The 18,558-nt window shown below is 43.7% G+C and overlaps 1 protein-coding gene across 3 annotated transcripts in view; it reads left to right on the forward strand.

Moving 5' to 3' along the window:
• EPHB3 (EPH receptor B3) overlaps positions 1–18,558 on the forward strand; it is a 138,509-nt gene that overhangs the window by 34,506 nt on the left and 85,445 nt on the right. For all 3 annotated transcript variants that reach the window (XM_039358656.1, XM_039358658.1, XM_039358657.1), the window contains one exon: positions 17,386–17,450. In XM_039358656.1, coding sequence (XP_039214590.1) covers positions 17,386–17,450 — 65 coding nt within the window. The remainder of the gene's footprint in view (positions 1–17,385; positions 17,451–18,558) is intronic.

Consider the following 18,558-nt stretch of genomic DNA (forward strand, 5'->3'; position numbering starts at 1 on the left):
CTTGGGGACGTTGGGTCAGAACGGTCAAGATGGCAGCCCCATCCATGAGAGTGAAGCCCCAAATCGTTTAAAATATATAGGATTGTGTAATAATCAGAAAGTCACTAGGGATCTGTACTCAGAGAAGGAAGCAGATTAGCATTTCTCGAAAGTAGTTTGCCACACTAGGAAAGTGTTTGTGAAAATGTGTTATATTATTTGTAGCAAGGGGTGACTATTCTGGCCTCAGCCTAGGTCAGGGGTAGGCAAACTCGGCTTTTATGACTCGTGGACTTCAACTCCCAGAATTCCTGAGCCAGCCATGCTGAGGGGAAAGGGAGAGGTTTCCAAGCTGAGCCATGCTGGCTCAGGAATTCTGGGAGTTGAAGTCCACGAGTCATAAAAGAGCCAAGGTTGCCTACCCCTGGCCTAGGCCTAGGCCACTTTATGACTCATGGACTTCAACTCCCAGAATTCCTGAGCCAGCCATGCTGAGGGGAAAAGGAGAGGTTTCCAAGCTGAGCCATGCTGGCTCAGGAATTCTGGGAGTTGAAGTCCACACGTCATAAAAGAGCCAAGGTTGCCTACCCTTGACCTAGGTGACTGAAATTTATTTAGGTATTTCACTTCTAAACAGTGTTTCCAGCCATGGCAACTTCAGGTGTGTGGACTTCAACTCCCAGAATGCTTATCAGGGGCCCTGCTGACTGTGGAATTCTGGGAGTTAAATTCACGCGTCTGAAAATGGCCAAGTTTAGAGTGAGATTTTTATTTATTTACTTAAATATCAAAGGCAGGTCAAGTGTGATAATTGATACCAAATACTGGCCAGTAAGGACCTGTAGAGCTAATCATCCATGTTCCCTATCAGGGTGTTTCCCCTTTGTTTTATGGGGAAAGTCTTGTGGGACGACCCAAAAAGAATCCAGTGGTTGTGTAGGAAACGCTAGGATGAACATAACTGAAGAGTTTCTGGTTAGAGGCAGTCCTTGAGTTACAACCAGTTGGGACAGGAGCTTCAGTTGTTAAGTAATGCGGACATTTCCTCACAGTGGTTAAGTCAGTCATGTGGTTGTAAAGCAAATCTAGCTTCCCCATTGATTTTGCTTGTCGGAAGCCCTGTGAGAACCCATGTTGCTGGAACTATCTTAAAATACTGGTTGCTGGTTGCCAAGCAACTGAATTTTCATCACACGATTGCGAGGAAACTGCAAAATGGTCGTAAGTACGAGGACTGGACGTAAGTCATTTTTTCAGCACTGCCGTAACTTTGAGCAGTTGCTAAACGAACAGTCATAAACCAAGGACGAGCTGTAGTTAATGAAGCAGGGCCTTTTTCCTGTAGAGTCGCCTGAAAAACCCAGATAATCTGGGGCTCATTTGCAAAAAAAGATTCCATAGACCAGAAATCAGGGTTTGGGCTTTGGGGAAGAGTCTCCCCTCCAGCTGATCTTGCTGTGTTGTCACTCCGCACATCTGACTTTTGTGTTGGCAAAACACTGTCAGCAGGAAAAGCACAACTTTGGTTTGCTGCCGCAGGCAGTTTTTTGTGGGGGACAAAAGGTGTCCCTCCAGCGTCCATTGTGTTGCTGATCAGAATGCTATTTGGATTAATTGTCCCCAGAGAACGTGGGTCTGCTTGCTCCAGCTGTACATAGCTTTTTGATTGGGCAGGCAGACCCAGGAAATTTCTCTTACTATCTAGAGCTCTGCTGATTTTATTGTGACCTTGTGGCCCCATAATCTCGTGTAGCTTTGATTGAAAAATGTGCCCCCTCTCTCATTTGGGGGTGCTTGAAATTGTCTGGGTCCCAACAGGATTGGAGAAGTCCCAGCTGTTTGTGTTGCTTAGTTTTGCTATGGACAGTGGTTGCACAGTCGTTGCACACTGCATCTCCATGGTCACATGATCAAAATTTGGACGCTTGGCAACTGGCCTGTATTTATGACAGTTGTGGTGTCCCGGGGGTCACGTGATCCCCTTTTGCAATCTTCTGACAAGCAAAATCAATGGGGAAGCCAGATTCACTTAACAACGGTGTTACTAACCGAACAACTGCAGTGAGCCACTGAACAACTGGGGCAAGAAAGGTTGTTAAAGTGCGGCAAAAGTCACTGAGCAACTGTCCCGCTTAGCCACCCAAATTTTGGGCTCAACTGTGGTCATAATTCAAGGATGCCCAAGCCTCTTCAACAGAATTCCACCCGTCCTGTTTTGTTTTGTTTTTCTTTGTCCTTTCCTGGGACACATCCCATAATGTTCCTGCTGCAGAGAGGCGAAAGAACAATATAGCGGCAGCAAGGTTCATTCCATTCCATCAGTTTGAAATCTTGAAATGGTATAGGGTTTCCTGCCTGAGTAGGGGGTTGGACCAGATGACCTCCAAGATCCCTCCCAACATTATTATTATTGTTGTTGTTATTGTTGTTGTTGTTGATGATGATGATGATCATCATCATCATCACACAGTCAGCCAGATGTTCAGACTGGATGTGGCATTTTTGTCTACCGATCGAGTTCTTACCAAGGACCTAGGATAGGCAGATGTGGATGATGATGAAGATGATGATTTGATTAATCATCGCATAGTCAGCCAGATGTTCAGACTGGATTTGGCATTTTTTCTACCTATCGAGTCCTTACCAAGGACCTGGGATAGGCAGATGTGGATGTTTGATGGTATTATAGATATCGTCGCAGGATGGAAGCAGTTCCTAGTAAGGCTGCCTTTTGCAATTGACTAATAGAGAATTTGTCAATGCCAATGGTGTTCAAGTGGTGCTCCAGTTGTTTTGGGATTGCACCCAAGGAGCCTATGACTATTGGTACTACCCTTGCTTGCTTTTGCCACAGTCTTTCTATTTCTATTTGTAGGTCTTTGTATTTTGTTATCTTCTCCAGTTCTTTCTCGTCTATTCTGCTGTCTCCAGGCACTGCCACATCCACTATCCAGACTTTTTTGTCATTATTATTATTATTATTATTATTATTATTATTATTATTATTATTATTATTTTATCATCATCATCATCATCATCATCATCATCTAGTAGAAGAGGGTTTAATTCATGCTTACCCCATCAGAGAACCCTTGGCTGAGCCCTTATCTCATGTGTTTACTACCCATTGGGATCAATTCCTAAAGGCCAGACTAGACTGCTGTGAAAAATGTTGGCGGTGTGACTGTACCATCCCCTTTTTGTCATGACTAATGTGGAACTCAACTTATACCAGGATTGTCAGCAAGTATCTCTCCACTAAACCACACTTTGCAGCTGTCTGTTGACAATGCCTAGGTGCGCAGAAGAAGCTTAGCCACAATATGGGTTCATTTCAGTTGGGCGTGGCTTGTGAATTTTGCCAGTTAAGGTTGCATGGTCTACCTTGGCTTTGTTGATGTGGTTGAACGAACTGGTTGAGTGACGGTGATTGATGTTAGCCCTTTTCTAGTGCACTTCCTAATGGAAAGGCTGAGGAAGCTTCATTTCTGCATGTGTGAAAGGAAGGGATATCTGTCTCTGAAATCAGTTTACTAACGGATGCTACAATTCTGGTTCAGCGGCTCTCCAACAGGAAAGTCCTGATTGCCAGTTCTCCTTTGGATAGAATTATAAGTGGTTTGGTGATCTAGTTTCAGGGGTTGATACTTTTTGGGTACATATGGATGGGTACATACAACAAGTTTGTCCTGGTTCTCTAATTATGCCATTATCTGGATTTGCAGAATACAGCATGTTGAACCATAGACAAAACAACTAAGCAAGGTGAAAAACTGAGGGTGTGGGAGCCAGGTCTTTAATTGTGGGGAAACTTGGTGGTTTTCTTATTTCCTACCATTCCAGGGATGTTCCAGATAAGTTAGTCTGTGCATCTGAAATGCATTTGAATATGAAATGTAAATGGCATCTTTTATAATTTTTGTGACCTGGACGCCCTATTTAGGAAGCAAAATCCCAGCGATAAGGTTCATGTGAAGTGATTAACTAAGTTAGTATAAATCTTGATTAGTTTTTGTGGCTTGGTGTGTTGAAAAAGCCTAATGTATCAGATTAGTTTATGGCTCTGCATATTGTTCAGAAAATGAATTGGTTCACTAATCAAAATAAATACTTCCCATAAAGTCAGATTTTTTTACAAATCTGCAAAAATTACCCACAGCAATAATTTAGAGATTACATCTGTCACTTCCTCCAACAGTATTTCACTACATTATAAAGAAACAGCTTGAACTAAAGTTTTGGTAATTATCAGCTGCTTGAGGGCTGAGCTGAAATCCAAAAGTTTAGAGCAGTGTTTCTCAACCATGGGAACTTTAAGATGTCTGGACTTCAAGTCCCAGAATTCCCCAGCCATTCAAGTGCTGTGCTGGCTGGGGAATTCTGGGACTTGAAGTCCAGACATCTGAAAGCTGCACAGTTGAGAAACACATTGGTTTAGAGAAAGGTGCTTTTTACAAAATAATAATTATAATAATAACAACAACAACAACAGTTGGAAGGGACCTTGGAGGTCATCTAGTCCAACCTCCTGCTCAGGCAGGAAACCCTATATACCATTTCAGACAAATGGCTGTCCAATCTCTTCTTAAAAACTTCCATTGTTGGAGCATTCACCACTTCTGGAGGCAGGTTGTTCCACTGGTTAATTGTTCTCACTGTCAGGAAGTTTCTCCTTAGTTCTAGGTTGCTTCTCTCCTTAGTTAGTTTCCATCCATTGCTTCTTGTCCTGCCTTTTCCTTTCCTTTCCATAAAAAGAGTTAAGTTTTTGTGCCCAGGCGAAAGATTGGAAAAAAGAATAAATCCTATTGGTTGTAGAATATGAAAACAGAATAAGACAGAAATCACGGATCTTAATCTGAATTTGGCTTTGTGACCCGGGTGCATGACCGATTTGCTTTGCTTTATTGCAATATCAATTGGAATCTGCAATCCTGGTTGGTCCGAATCCTGCCTTGCAAGGTGATGTTACTGATTTGTTTATGAAAGGTGTCGGAGTGGCTGCATAAAAGGACGTTAAGCAGGTCCACCCAGACAAAGTATTTGGAAGGCTTTTTTTTTTTCTTTTGTAATGAAACTGTTTCTCCACCAACACTCTCAATTGGTTACGTAAATATTTGTTTGCCTTGTTTTAAGAAACTGCAACGGGGCTCTCGGCTTGTCTCTAAGTGGTAAAGCGATCCTGCCAATTTTGTGGTGGCGTTGTGTAAAAAACAAACTTCTTACATAAACATTACATGAGCTGCAACCCCAAACATGACATAAAACATGCAGCAAACGGTTTTTTTTGTTTGTTTTTTTAAAAAAGCATAATTGCTCTGAAGGAAGGGCACTGAGAATTTTTCCTCTAACTTTCAACAAACTTTAAAAGACAATCACAGCTGGAGAGAAATCACAGGTTGGAGACATGTCCTTAAGAGAAATGACACTCAAACCCATATCTTTTTTTTTAAAAAAAAAACTGGGAACAATACAGATGTGTGTTAAGTGTGCTTTGCCCCATTTTGTGACTTTCTTGCCACTGTTGTCAATCACTGCCGTTAAGTTGGTAACACGGTTGTTAAGTGAATCTAGCTCCCCCGTTGACTTTGCTTGTCAGAAGGTCGCAAAAGGGGATCACATGATCTCTGGGACGCTGCAACAGTCATAAATGTGAGTCAGTTGCCAAGGGTCTGAATTTTGATTGCGTGACCATAGGGGATGGCGCAATGGTCGTAAGTGTGAAAAACGGTCATAACACACTTTTTTCCAGCGATGTTGTAACTTTGAACGGTCACTAAATGAAATGTGGTAAGTTGGGGACTACCTGTACAGGGACTTCTTTTTTTATGAACGTTTGTTTAGCAATCAAGATCGCATGAAGTGCTAATACCACTTTACAACGCCTTGGTAAGGCCACACTTGAAATACTGCATCCAGTTTTGGTCACCATGGTGTAAAAAAGATGCTGAGACTCTAGAAAGAGTATAGAGAAGAGCAACAAAGATAATTAGGGGACTGGAGGCTGAAACATATAAGGAACGGCTGCTGGAACTGGGTATGTCTAGTTTAATGAAGAGAAGGACGAGGGGGGACATGATAGCAGTGTTCCAATATCTCAGGGGCTGCCCCAAAGAAGAGGGAGTCAAACTCTTCTCCAAAGCGCCTGAAGGCAGGACAAGAAGCAACGGATGGAAACTCATCAAGGAGAGAACCAACCTAGAACTAAGGAGAAACTTCCTGACAGTTAGACCAATTAACCAGTGGAACAACCTGCCTCCAGAAGCGGTGAATGCTCCAACACTGGAAGTTTTTAAGAAGAGACTGGACAGCCATTTGTCGGAAATGGTATAGGGTTTCCTGCCTAAGCAGGGGGTTGAAATAGATGACCTCCAAGGTCCCTTCCAACTTTATTATTATTATTATTATTAATAACTGCTCAAAGTTACAGCAGTGCTGAAAAAAATGACTTGCAAAATGAAGGTTGCAAAAATCACATGACCCCTTGGGACACAACAACGTCACAAATATGAAGCAGTTGCCCAGCTTCTGAATTTGGATCACATGACCTGGGGATGCTGCAAATGGGCGTAAGTGTGAAAAACGGTCATAAGTCACTTTTTTCAGTGCCGTTAGGTTGAACGGTCACTAAATGAATGGTTGTAAGTCGAGGACTTCCTGTAGACCAGTCACTTAGCAATTGTTCAAAATTATGATGGACATCCCTCCCCCCCAAAAGGAGCTTACGACCTGATTCCAATGCCCCCCCTTCACAGTCACGTGACCACATTTTGGACACTCATTTTGGACCTGTCCTTACTGCCATTTGTAGTTGGACCATAAGAAAGGCTGAGTGCCAAAGAATGGAGGCCTTTGAACTCTGGTGCTGGAGAAGATTCCTGCGAGTCCCCTGGACTGCAAGACGATCCAACCGGTCAGTCCTAGAAGAGATCAACCCCGACTGCTCTTCGAAGGCCAGATCCTGAAGTTGAAACTCAAGTACTCTGGCCACCTAATGAGAAGGAAGGACTCACTGGAGAAGAGCCTAATGCTGGGAAAGATGGAGGGCAAGAGAAGAATGGGACGACAGAGAATGAGGTGGCTGGATGGAGTCACTGAAGCAGGAGGCGTGAGCTTAAATGGACTCCAGAAGATGGTAGAGGACAGGAAGGCCTAGAGGAACGTTGTCCATGAGATCGCAATGGGTCAGACACAACTTCGCAACTAACAACAAATGGCATTATTGTCAAAAACCAGTATTTACCTCTGAGTGTTAGCAAAAACATCCCATAATGAATCATGGTTTCACTTAACGGCCATGGATTCATCTAATGGGTGTGGTGATTTGTTGCACAAGCACTGCAAAAAACAGGGTCGTAAAATTGGGTCGGTCGTGTGATTACTCACTTTATAACATCACGACTTACGACGGTAACGGACAGTGGTAACTGCGATTATGAAGACTCTGGATAACAAACTCCAGTACCTCTTGTTTTTTTTATGAGCGCTGCCACCTATTTAAAAAGAAAAGATAAAAGTTTCCAGCATCTTTATTGCTTCTTGTGAGAAATTAAAAAGTCCTCTTAGCGATTTAAAAGTGAGAACTTAAGGTTATGTACACTTCTTTGCAGTTCAGTGCAGAAATAGTTTAACATTAACTTTCCAGTCTAGCTTAGAACTTCAAGGTTTCCTGGTAATCACCCATCCAAGGATTAACCAGGCCTGACCCTACTTAGCTGCCAACGCCGACAAAGTCAGCTAGACGTAGCTACCTGCTGGGATATAAAACCCTCTTTGGAGGCCAGATCAGCTTCTGCTGGGTTCATGGATGCATTCATGCAGAATTTCATAGTGAGAGGACTGTCATAATTTATCACTGCGTCCTTCCATCTCCTGAGTTTTGAATCATTTGGTTATTGACTGAATGAGTAAATATATATATTGATGAGTGAGATAGACACATCTTTTTGACGAGCTGCCTATGCGGTGTTCTCCCTGATCTTAGTGGGTAGAGTTACACATGGAAACGTGTTGTGTGATATCCAGATGTGTAGCCCAAAGAACAATTTGCCAGCTGGCATTGGGTAATGCTCCAGGAAATAAATAAATAAATATATGTATTTGTTTTCTGAGGTTTTCGCGGGTGTTTGTATGTAGGTCTTTGGTCATTTGGATTTTCTCCCGCGTCAAATTGGAAGTGTCTTGGCGACGTTTCAACGAAGTCTCATTCGTCATCTTCAGGCTAGTGTTTTCGGCTTCGTGCTTCTAGGAGCATGAAGTTTGCTCCTAGAAGCACGAAGCTGAAAATACCAGCCTGAAGATGATGAATGGGATTTCGTCGAAACGTCGCCAAGACACTTCCAATTTTATGTGGGAGAAAACCCGAATAACCAAAGACCTACATACAAACACCCGCGAAAAACTCAGAAAACACACACACACACACACACACACACACATATGTAGGTCTTTGCTTATTCGGGTTTTCTCCCATGTCAAATTGGAAGTGTCTTGGCGACGTTAAGACGAAGGCTGGTGTTTTCGGCTTCGTGCAGTTAAAAGGAAGAAACAGCTATGATCACACATTGCTCCTAGAAGCACGAAGCCGAAAACACCAGCCTGAAGATGACGAATGAGACTTCGTCGAAACGTCGCCAAGACACTTCCAATTTTACGCGGGAGAAAACCCGAACAACCAAAGACCTACATACAAATACCCGCGAAAACCTCAGAAAATATATATATATATATATATATATATATATATATATATATATATATATATATATATATATATATATATATGAAAAATAGCATTCACTTCTATCGCATTGGCCTCTCAGCCTAAGAATGCAGGCTGTGCTAACATCCCTTAGTTTGGCATACAAGTAATCCTTGACTTACAACAGTTTGTTTAGTGACCATTCAAAGTTACAACAACACTGGAAAAAGTGACCTATGGCCATTTTTCACACTTACATCCGCTGCAGAACCCCCATGGTCATGTGGTCAAAATTCAAACCCTCGACTACTGACTCATTTTTATGACCATTGGAGTGTCCCAGGGTTATGTGAGCCACTTTTGGGCTCTTCTGACAAGCAAAGTCAATGGGGAAGGCAGACTCACTTAACAGCCATGTTACTAACTTAACACCGGCAGGGATCCACTTAACAACTGTGGCAAGCTGGCTGGGGAATTCTGGGAGTTGAAGTCCACGCCTCTTAAAATTGCCCAGGTTGAAAAACACGGAAGCTGCCATTTGCTGTATGGCAACAGCCTCTTTTCTTGTAATAAGGATCAAACTCACCGCTATAGAAATGTAAGATTGAAGAGCCTTTTTTTCCCCCTAGGGATTTGAAGGAGAAGTTATCAAATTTAAAGGGGGAGGGAGAGGTAAGAGGCAGACCGTATTTATTTTTAGCACTCCTTGCAGATATAAAATCTCCTTGATACTGGTTGGATGCCTTAGTGTAACTGGATTGCGCTTTAAACTAAGCTGCTTTCCTCCAGCATGTGTGTAGGCTGCTCCAAGGTCTCTTGCCTCCCCTGAGTTCAAGAACAACAGATCAATAGGGTTAGATCCCTGCTGGATCTGTTTGCTCTTCACACCGGATGACCAAGTGGGATAGGCAGCCTCCGTTCACCTTTTCAGCGTGTTAAAATAGACACAGAAGTCATTTCTTCCTTTTTTTTTCTCCTCCTCTTTCTCTCTTCTCTCCTGCTCACCTCTCCTCTTGTGGTTGACCCTTTTCTGAGCTTTCTAATTATTCTAAGGGTCGGGGTTTGTTTTATCTCTGTCGGCATACCCTTGCTTCCTTCCTCGTGTTACATCTGCCTTTCAGGAGAACTAATAGGATCTAATGGTTACGAAGCCAGGATCCTTCAGATCTAGTTCTGCCTTAGGCCAATCACCAAAAGACTGTGAGTTCTAGTCCCGCCTTAGGCACGAAAGTCGGCTGGGTGACATTGGACCAATCACCAAGAGACTGTGAGTTCTAGTCCTGCCTTAGGCATGCAAACTGTCTAAATGAGCCAATCACCAGGAGACTGTGAGTTCTTGTCCTGCCTTAGGCATGAAAATTGGTTAAGTGGGCCAATCACCAGGAGACTGTGAGTTCTAGTCCCGCCTTAGGCATGAAAGTCGGCTGGGTGGCATTGGACCAATCACCAAGGGACTGTGAGTTCTAGTCCTGCCTTAGGCATGCAAACTGGCTAAATGGGCCAATCACCAGGAGTCTGTGAGTTTTAGTCCCGCCTTAGGCATGAAAATTGGTTAGGTGGGCCAATCACCAGGAGACTGTGAGTTCTAGTCCCGCCTTAGGCATGAAAGTCGGCTGGGTGGCATTGGACCAATCACCAAGAGACTGTGAGTTCTAGTCCTGCCTTAGGCATGCAAACTGGCTAAATGGGCCAATCATCAGGACTCTGTGAGTTCTAGTCCCGCCTTAGGCATGAAAATTGGTTAGGTGGGCCAATCACCAGGAGACTGAGTTCTAGTCCCGCCTTAGGCATGAAAGTCGGCTGGGTGACATTGGACCAATCACCAAGAGACTGTGAGTTCTAGTGCCACCTGAAAGCCAGTTGGGTGACTTTGCAGCCAGTCCCTCTCTCTCTTTCTCCCTCACCCAATCCACCTCACAGGGTGGTTGTGGGGAAAAGAGGAGGAGAAAGGTCTGTTGCAGGGGTCTTCAAAACTTGGCCCTTTTATGAGTTGTGGACTTCAATTCCCAGAATTCCTCAGCCTTCTGGGAATTGAAGTCCACAAGTCATAAAAGGGCCAAGTTTGAAGACCCCTGGTCTATTGGATATGTTTGCCACCTTGGGTTATTTTAAAACCAGTAAAGGCAGGATACAAGTCAATCAATCGCATCTGTATAAAATGTGGATCTGAGATTCAGAGAGCAGAGCCCTGGCCAGAGTTCAGCTCCTGATACGGAACAGCCCTGCTTGGCAGAACAAAGATCCAAGGAGCTATTTTGGAGTTTCCCCCGCAGGCGTTTTTCAATGCTTTCTTCTGGTTGATTGGCCTGCTGTTCCTTGAGCTGGGCTCAACTTTCTTCCATTCCAGGGCGAGCCAAGCCAAGCCAAGCAAATTCAGGGGCCAAAATCTTAGAAAGCCGACCTCCAAATGAGATGAAATCACTGAGACGCCAGGCGAAAAAAAAAACAAAAAACTTCCAGCCTTTTCAGACACCGCTGGAGGAACCTGAGCCCAGCCTTGCGATTAACCCTCTGGGGAAATTTTTAAAGCTTGCTCCCCTGCACTCTGGTGACAGGCGCGCAGTCTGTGGATGCTCTTTTCTGGAATTGTTGTTAAATAATAAATGGAGCAAAATGCTTTTTACTAATATAATTAATGTATACTTTCCAGTTTAGGGAAGCTTTTTATGGACCTTGCCTGTCTGAATGCTGTTCAGACTAGCCATAGCGGACCACATAATCTGTATTTAGTGACTTTCAGTTGCATTTAGCAGTCTTTAGCTTGAGAGAGAGAGAGGGAGGATAAATTAATCTTCCCTACTCTAAGTATTTGGGGACCTCAACCCCCATAATTCTCAGCTCCCCTCCAATCTTCTGAAAATTGCATTCTTATATTTGGAGGCTGGTGGCAGTCAAAAAGTTACCACAAGGTGTGTGAACAAAGCACAATTGTTGGGTTTGCATGTTATGCACTGAATCATGGTTTGCAAGCTTCTGTGGCTTGACTCATGCAATCTACTAAGGCAAAACCAAGAGAAAGGTTTCACACATGTGTGGACCCTCATGTGTATTTTGAGTCTTTTTTGAGCATGCTTAATTTTCATAAGGGAGAATGCAATTCATGATGTGAACAGTTGCTTGCCAGGGAAAAGACTCCAGATTCAGTACACACATACTCGGGAAAAAATAACTCTTCAGCAGCAGTTGATGGGGAAAATATTCCTACAGAAATTCCTGGGGTTAGTTAGCACTGATGAGACCTGAGCCACTTTCCTATATTATTATTATTATGGTTAGTTGTGCAGTCAACTAGATCTTTAGATGTTGAGACTCTAGAAAGAGCGCAGAGAAGAGCAACAAAGATGATCAGGGGACTGGAGACTAAAACATACAAGGAACAGTTGCTGGAATTGGGTATGTCTGGTTTAATGGAGAGAAGGACCAGGGGGGACATGATAGCAGTGTTCCAATATCTCAGGGGCTGCCACAAAGAAGAGGGAGTCAAGCTATTCTCCAAAGCGCCTGAAGGCAGGACAAGAAGCAACGGATGGAAACTAATCAAGGAGAGAAGCAACCTAGAACTAAGGAGAAATTTCCTGATAGTTAGAACAATTAATTAGTGGAACGACCTGCCTCCAGAAGTTGTGAATGCTCCAACACTGGAAGAGATTGGACAACATCTGTCTGAAAGGGTATAGGGTTTCCTGCCTGAGTAGGGGGTCGGAGTAGAAGACCTCCAAGGTCTCTTCCAACTTCTTCTTCTTCTTCTTCTTCTTCTTCTTCTTCTTCTTCTTCTTCTTCTTCTTCTTCTTCTTCTTCTTCTTCTTCTTCTTCTTCTTCTTCTTCTTCTTCTTCATCATCATTATAGAACTTCTGCTACTGCCTCCTTGTTTTTGATGGAGTTTTGTTGTAGTGACTGATTTTTCTGGAAAATCCTGTTTCTGCAAAAGCTTGCAGCCATAGAGTCTTCCCACTGTAGAAACCAGCTTACACTTCAGAAGGACTTTATGAACTCCTAGCTTCCTCTCTGTTGTATGAGAAATTCCTCCAGAGACGTTTGGTGCCCAGGGAGAAAGTCCATTTTGGGATAAAACAAGAGAGGTGTGTTCTCCATATAAACCAATATTCCAGTAAAAGAGAATATTTGTATCTCGGGGTTGAACTGAGGAATCCTTGATGCTCTCTGAGCTTGATTGTTTTCTCTCAGACGTTTCATTACCCAACTAGGTAACTTCATCAGCACTCAAGTTGGGAAATGAAACATCTGCAAGAAAACAACCAAGCTCAGAGATCACAAAGGAACCAAGGTTCCTTGTAAACACTACCAACCAAAGTGGATTTTCTCCAACCCTGAAGAAGACGTTCAAATAATTTGGAACAACTTATTCTCACAAGCTAATATTCTTATTGGCATGACTGAGTCCTGATCCCCCAATGGGGGCTATATGCAGGTTTAATTAATCCCCAGATTGCTTATTTGGTAGACAAGCACGGAAAGCACACTTGGAAAAGTGCTTTCAAGTACACTATATTCCATCATGAACTTGTGGGATTCGTTGTGCATGACACAATGCTATCCACTAACTTGGATGGCTTGAAAAGGGAATTGCATCTATGAGGGGTCCTTGGTGCTCTCTGAGCTTGGTTGTTTTCTTGCAGACATTGCATTACCCAAACTAGGTAACACCATCAGTGCGATTAGTAGAATTGGATCTATGAATCGAAGACACATTGGTTGGGGGCTGTTAGTTTTGAAGACTCCATGTTTCCTCCAAGTTGGACAACAGTGGAAGAAATGGAGTCCTTGTCACTTGTTTGTCAGTCCTCACCACCCTCTGATTATCCACACTGAGAAACAAACTTCTGGTCTTGGCCTGATCCCATAAAACTAGTCTTAACTTGTACAAGGTGGACAGACTCCAAAGTGTTCATAAGAGGACTTGTAAAATGTTTCTGCAGAAGGATTGGATTGATTGGGAAGACATGTTCCTGTCTGGATTAATCACTCTGCTAACTAAGCTTCAAAATGAGTTTCCTGCAAATTAGGGCTTGTGCTTTGTAATTATCAAGGGGTGCTTCTATGACCAAACTTGGACTATAATATATTGATTGTGTTGGGTCTTCCTTCTCTTCTTCTCTTCCAAGTGAAGCTACAGCTGAAATTCAAATATTTTTATTTTTCTCCATGCTATCTGGTTATTATAAAAGTAGTCCTCAACTTACCACCACAATTGAGCCTAAAATTTATGTTAAGCGAGTCATTTTTAAAGGTGCTTTGCCCCATTTTACAACTTTTCTTGCCCCATTGGTTAAGCAAATCACTCAAGTTGTTAAATTAGTAAGACAGGGGTTAAGTAAATCTGGCTTCCCCCCTTGACTTTGCTTGTCAGACGGGGATCACATGACCCGTCATAAATGTGAATCAGTTGTCAAGCATCCAAATCTAAATCACAAGACCCTAGGGATGCTGCAACGGTCCTAAGTGTGAAAAATGGTCATAAGTCACTTTTTTTCAGTACCATTGTAACTTCGGACAGTCACTAAACGAACTGCTGTAAGTCGAGGCCGACATGTAGAGGTAGCAACCAGGTTTACAATTCCGAATTAGCTCTCTTTAAACCAAGGAAAAGTTTAGCTGCTTTCAGGGAACGTGCTTTTCCTAACCCACTTTTGGCACAGTTCTGTCTTTTTTGGAGACCCCTATGCTCCCCCCCCCGTATGACTCAACTGGCCACCTCATGGAATATCCTTAATTTCCTTAGCAAAATAACAAATGCTTTGGCACTGCTCTTCTCCAAGGCCCTTTTTTTAAAAAAAAAACAAAAAACCTCCTAATATTGAAGCCACATTTTTCTGCTGGCGTCCCCTGCAAGATCTAACCAGATCCGACCCTAATTCGCTTTTCACAAAAGGACGCCCAACCGGTGCCACCTCGCTGGGCAAATTATTCCACGCACAAGGAGGATCACGCTAGTTGCATTTCAATTCAATCTTGTTAGGGTCACTGCCTTTCCTGTTTTTTAGGAGGGTGTCTTCCAGCACAGCTGTCCGGGGCCTTGTTTGGCCTCAGGGCTGCACATTTTTGTGTGTCTCAGGCCTATTGCAATGGGATTAGGAAGCTCCGGCCTTGTTGAGTGGTTTTTTTGGGAGGCAAAAAAGGGCACCAGTTCTGGAATCAGTTTCCCCTATCCCGCCATCTCTCTTTTAAACCAGGTTTCCCCAACCATGGTGACTTTAAGACGTGTGGACTTCTACTCCCAGCATGGTTGGCTGTGGAATTCTGGGAGTTGAAGTCCACGCCTCTTAAAGTCGCCAAGTTTGAAAAACCTGCTTTCAGAAGTTTCCCCTTGGCATCTCTTCCCCCTTGTGGCTTCTGCAACAGGACTCTGCTCAATCCAACCTGGAACTAAGGAGAAATTTCCTGATGGTGAGAACAACTAGCCAGTGGGACTTGCCTCCAGGAATTGTGACTGCTCCAACACTGGAAGTTTTAAAGAAGAGATTGGACAACCATTTGTCTGAAAGCGTATAGGGTTTCCTGCCTGAGCAGGGGGTTGGACTAGGAGACCTGGAATACTGCAACCAATTTTGGTCACCATACTACAAAAAAGATGTTGAGACTTTGGAAAAAGTTCAGAGGAGAGCAACTAAAGTGATCCAAGGCCTGGAGAACGGCTGCAGGAGTTGGGTTTGGCTAGTCTAAAGAAAAGAAGAAACAGGGGTGACATGATAGCAGCATTCCAGTATTTGAGGGGCTGCCACAAAGAAGAGGGGGTCAAGTTATTCTCCAAAGCACCAGAAGGCAGGACGAGAAACGATGATTGGAAACTGACCAAAGAGAGAAGCAACCTGGAATTAAGGAGAAACTTCCTAACAGTGAAGACAATTAACCAGTGGAACAGCTTGCCTCCAGAAATCGTGGGCGCTCCATCACTGGAGATTTTTAAAAAGAGACTGGACAGTCACTTGTCTGAAATGGTATACGTTCTCCTGCTTGAGCAGGGGGCTGGACTAGAAGACCTCCAAGGTCCCTTCCAGCTCTATTCTATTCTAAATTCCACCTCCAACTCTATCATTTTGTTATCCTTCTGCCCCCCACCCACTCCCGTCACATGCCACCCCTCTTGGGCCCTGTTCTCTCTCTGCTGCAGATTATGGCAAACTGTCAAGCAGCCTCTCGCAGCTGCTTCGGGTCAGGCTTAGCTAATCCCAGTCTCAGCGGCTTCCCATCTCGGTGATTTAGTGCGTTCCCAGGGGAGTCCTGGTCCACCCTTCCTCCCTTCACCCCAATCTGGGGTTGGAACAGAGTCTCTTTGGGGAATGTTGACAAGGAGGTTTGGCAACTAATCATCGACTGTCGGAATGTTGGCCAGACGGTCAAATTCTTCTCCTCTCCCCTTATTCAAAACACATCCGAGGGAAGAGTGCCAAAAAGGGAATAACAGAAGAGCAGCCTGCTTCTTCCTTGCCGGATAAACCGGCTGCACCACCCTAGTCGTGGGAACGGGGCCGTGTTCAGCCAGAGTACACGCCCCACACCCCAAAGTGTGGGAGGAGAGGAGAGAGAAGTAGAGACTTTTCCGGGTGTTTTGGCTAAGCAAAGGGGAGCACTGGGAGGAGGCTGATACAGGGGGTCCTCAGTTTGCAACCAGTCATTTAGTGACCGTTCGAAGTCAACAACAGCACTGAAAAAAGGGACTTAGGACCTTTTTTCCCACTTACGATGGTTGCGGCCTGCCCCTTTTATTTTATTTTTTTTAACTGCTGTGGACATCCCCTGAGGGGAATCAACACATAACTATCTTTTTTGTTGTTGTTGTTGTTGGTTTCTTTGTTTGCTGGCAGAATTGAATGAAGTACAGGTAGTTCTCCACTTACAACAGTTCATTTAGTGACCGTTTAAAGCAGTGGTTCTCAACCTGTGGGTCGGGACCCCATTTGGGGTCAAACGACCATTTCACGGGGGTCGCCAAACAACGCAGTCCGCCATTTTTTCCCCTTTTCCTTAGCTGTGCTACTCCCTTTTATTCTATTGGCTTTTGAAAGCCAATAGAATAGACTCTCTTGAATAGAGTCTAATTCTATTGGCTTTCAAAAGCCAATAGGAATTGTCCAGGCTGTCTCTGCCCTGCTGAGCCCGCCAAAAGTCCCATTCTGCAAACGGTGCTGCACCAGTTGAGTAGTCCTCGACTTACGACCGGTTGAGTAGTCCTCGACTTACGAACGGTTGGGGGGCCACGGCATTAAAAAGGTTGAGAACCACTGGTTTAAAGTTATAACGGCACTGAAAAGAGTGACATATGACCGTTTTTTACACTTACAACCGTTGCAGCACCCTCCCCTCCCCCATGGTCATGTGATCAGAGCTCAGACGCTTGGCAACTGACTCGTATTTATGACGGTTGCAGTGTCCCGGAGTCCTGTGATTCCCTTTTGTGACCTGCTGACAATGGGAAAGCCAGATGCACTTAATAACCGTGTGACTAACTTAATAACTGCAGTGATTCACTTAACAATTGTGACAAGAAAAGTCATAAAAAGCAGCAAAACTCACTTCGGCTTGCTTAGCTATTGTGGAGTCAGTTGTGGTCGTAAGTCAAGGACTATCTGTACCCTCCAGATCTGGTAGATTAATGTTCCCATCGTCCTGCGGCACCATTTTAGGGCCATCCAGAGTGTTTGGGGTTTTTTGGAATATTGATTGTGTTTTTTCTCTTTCCCCTTTCTAGAAACGTTGATGGACACCAAATGGGTGACGTCCGAGTTGGCGTGGACAGCTCATCCAGAGACCGGGGTAAGAGGTGCTGTTTTTCTGGGAAGGGAGATTGAAAAGGATGCTGAACTTCATCTAAATGGGAAAATAAACTGCCTCTCTTTCCTTTCTCCTCTCTTCTTTCTCTTTCTCACGTTTCCTTCGTCTGTCTGGGCTCATTTGCAGCTTTGAAGCTTCTTTCCAGCCCTGTGTGGCAGTGAGGGGGAAAAAAAAATCTACCTGTGAGGCTTACAATCTTGGAACCCATAAAAATTGTGTAAATCTGATCACTGAAAAATTTGCATTTTGGGGGGGAAGCCAACATCAGAAACTGCATATGGGTAAACATTTCTGTAATTTGGAAGGTGTTTTTTTTTTTAAAGGCCATTTCACGTGGGGTAGGGCAAAAATGTTGGCTGCCTTATGCATATGGAAATGAGATTCTATGACTGTACTCATGAAATGTAATTACCTTGGCCTTTTAATGAAGAACAGAGAGGTAAAGAATTAGGTTGAGAACTAGTTTGGTGTAGTGGTTAAAGGCACTGCGCTAGAGACCAAGAACCCATGGGTTCTAGCCCAGCCTTAGGCCCAGAAGCTCCCTGGATAATTTTGGGGCTCTTCCTCTCTCAGCCAAACCTGCCATGCAGGAATACTATTGTAAATTATGAATATAGGAATGTCAGCCTCACCAGGTAGAACCAGACAGGAAACACGACCGGATAAGCTAATTCTATTTTATTGTAAAGCTTTTGCCTGAAATGGTATAGGGCTTCCTGCCTGAGCAGGGGGTTGGACTAGATGACCTCTAAGGTCCCTTCCAACTCTGTTATTCTGTTACATTAACAGAATCTTCCAAATCTGAAAGCACAGTTCTTTTAATGTCACCTTTACAGCCCAATAAATTTCTATTTGAGGAGTCCTTGGTGCTTTCTGAGCTTAGTTGTTTTCTTGCAGACGTTTCATTACCAAACTAGGTAACACCATCAGTGCAACACTGATAAAAGTACCTAGTCTGGGTAATGAAACCATCTGCAAGAGAACGATCAAACTCAGAGAGTACCAAGGACCCCTTATTTCAACCAGGAGCTACAAATGTTCTCCTTTATCAAAACATTTATTTATTGACTTAATTAAAACATTTCTATAG

This window comes from Crotalus tigris, unplaced genomic scaffold (genome assembly GCF_016545835.1).
Source record: "Crotalus tigris isolate CLP2741 ecotype Arizona unplaced genomic scaffold, ASM1654583v1 scf7180000019052.340009, whole genome shotgun sequence".
NCBI lineage: Eukaryota > Metazoa > Chordata > Lepidosauria > Squamata > Viperidae > Crotalus > Crotalus tigris.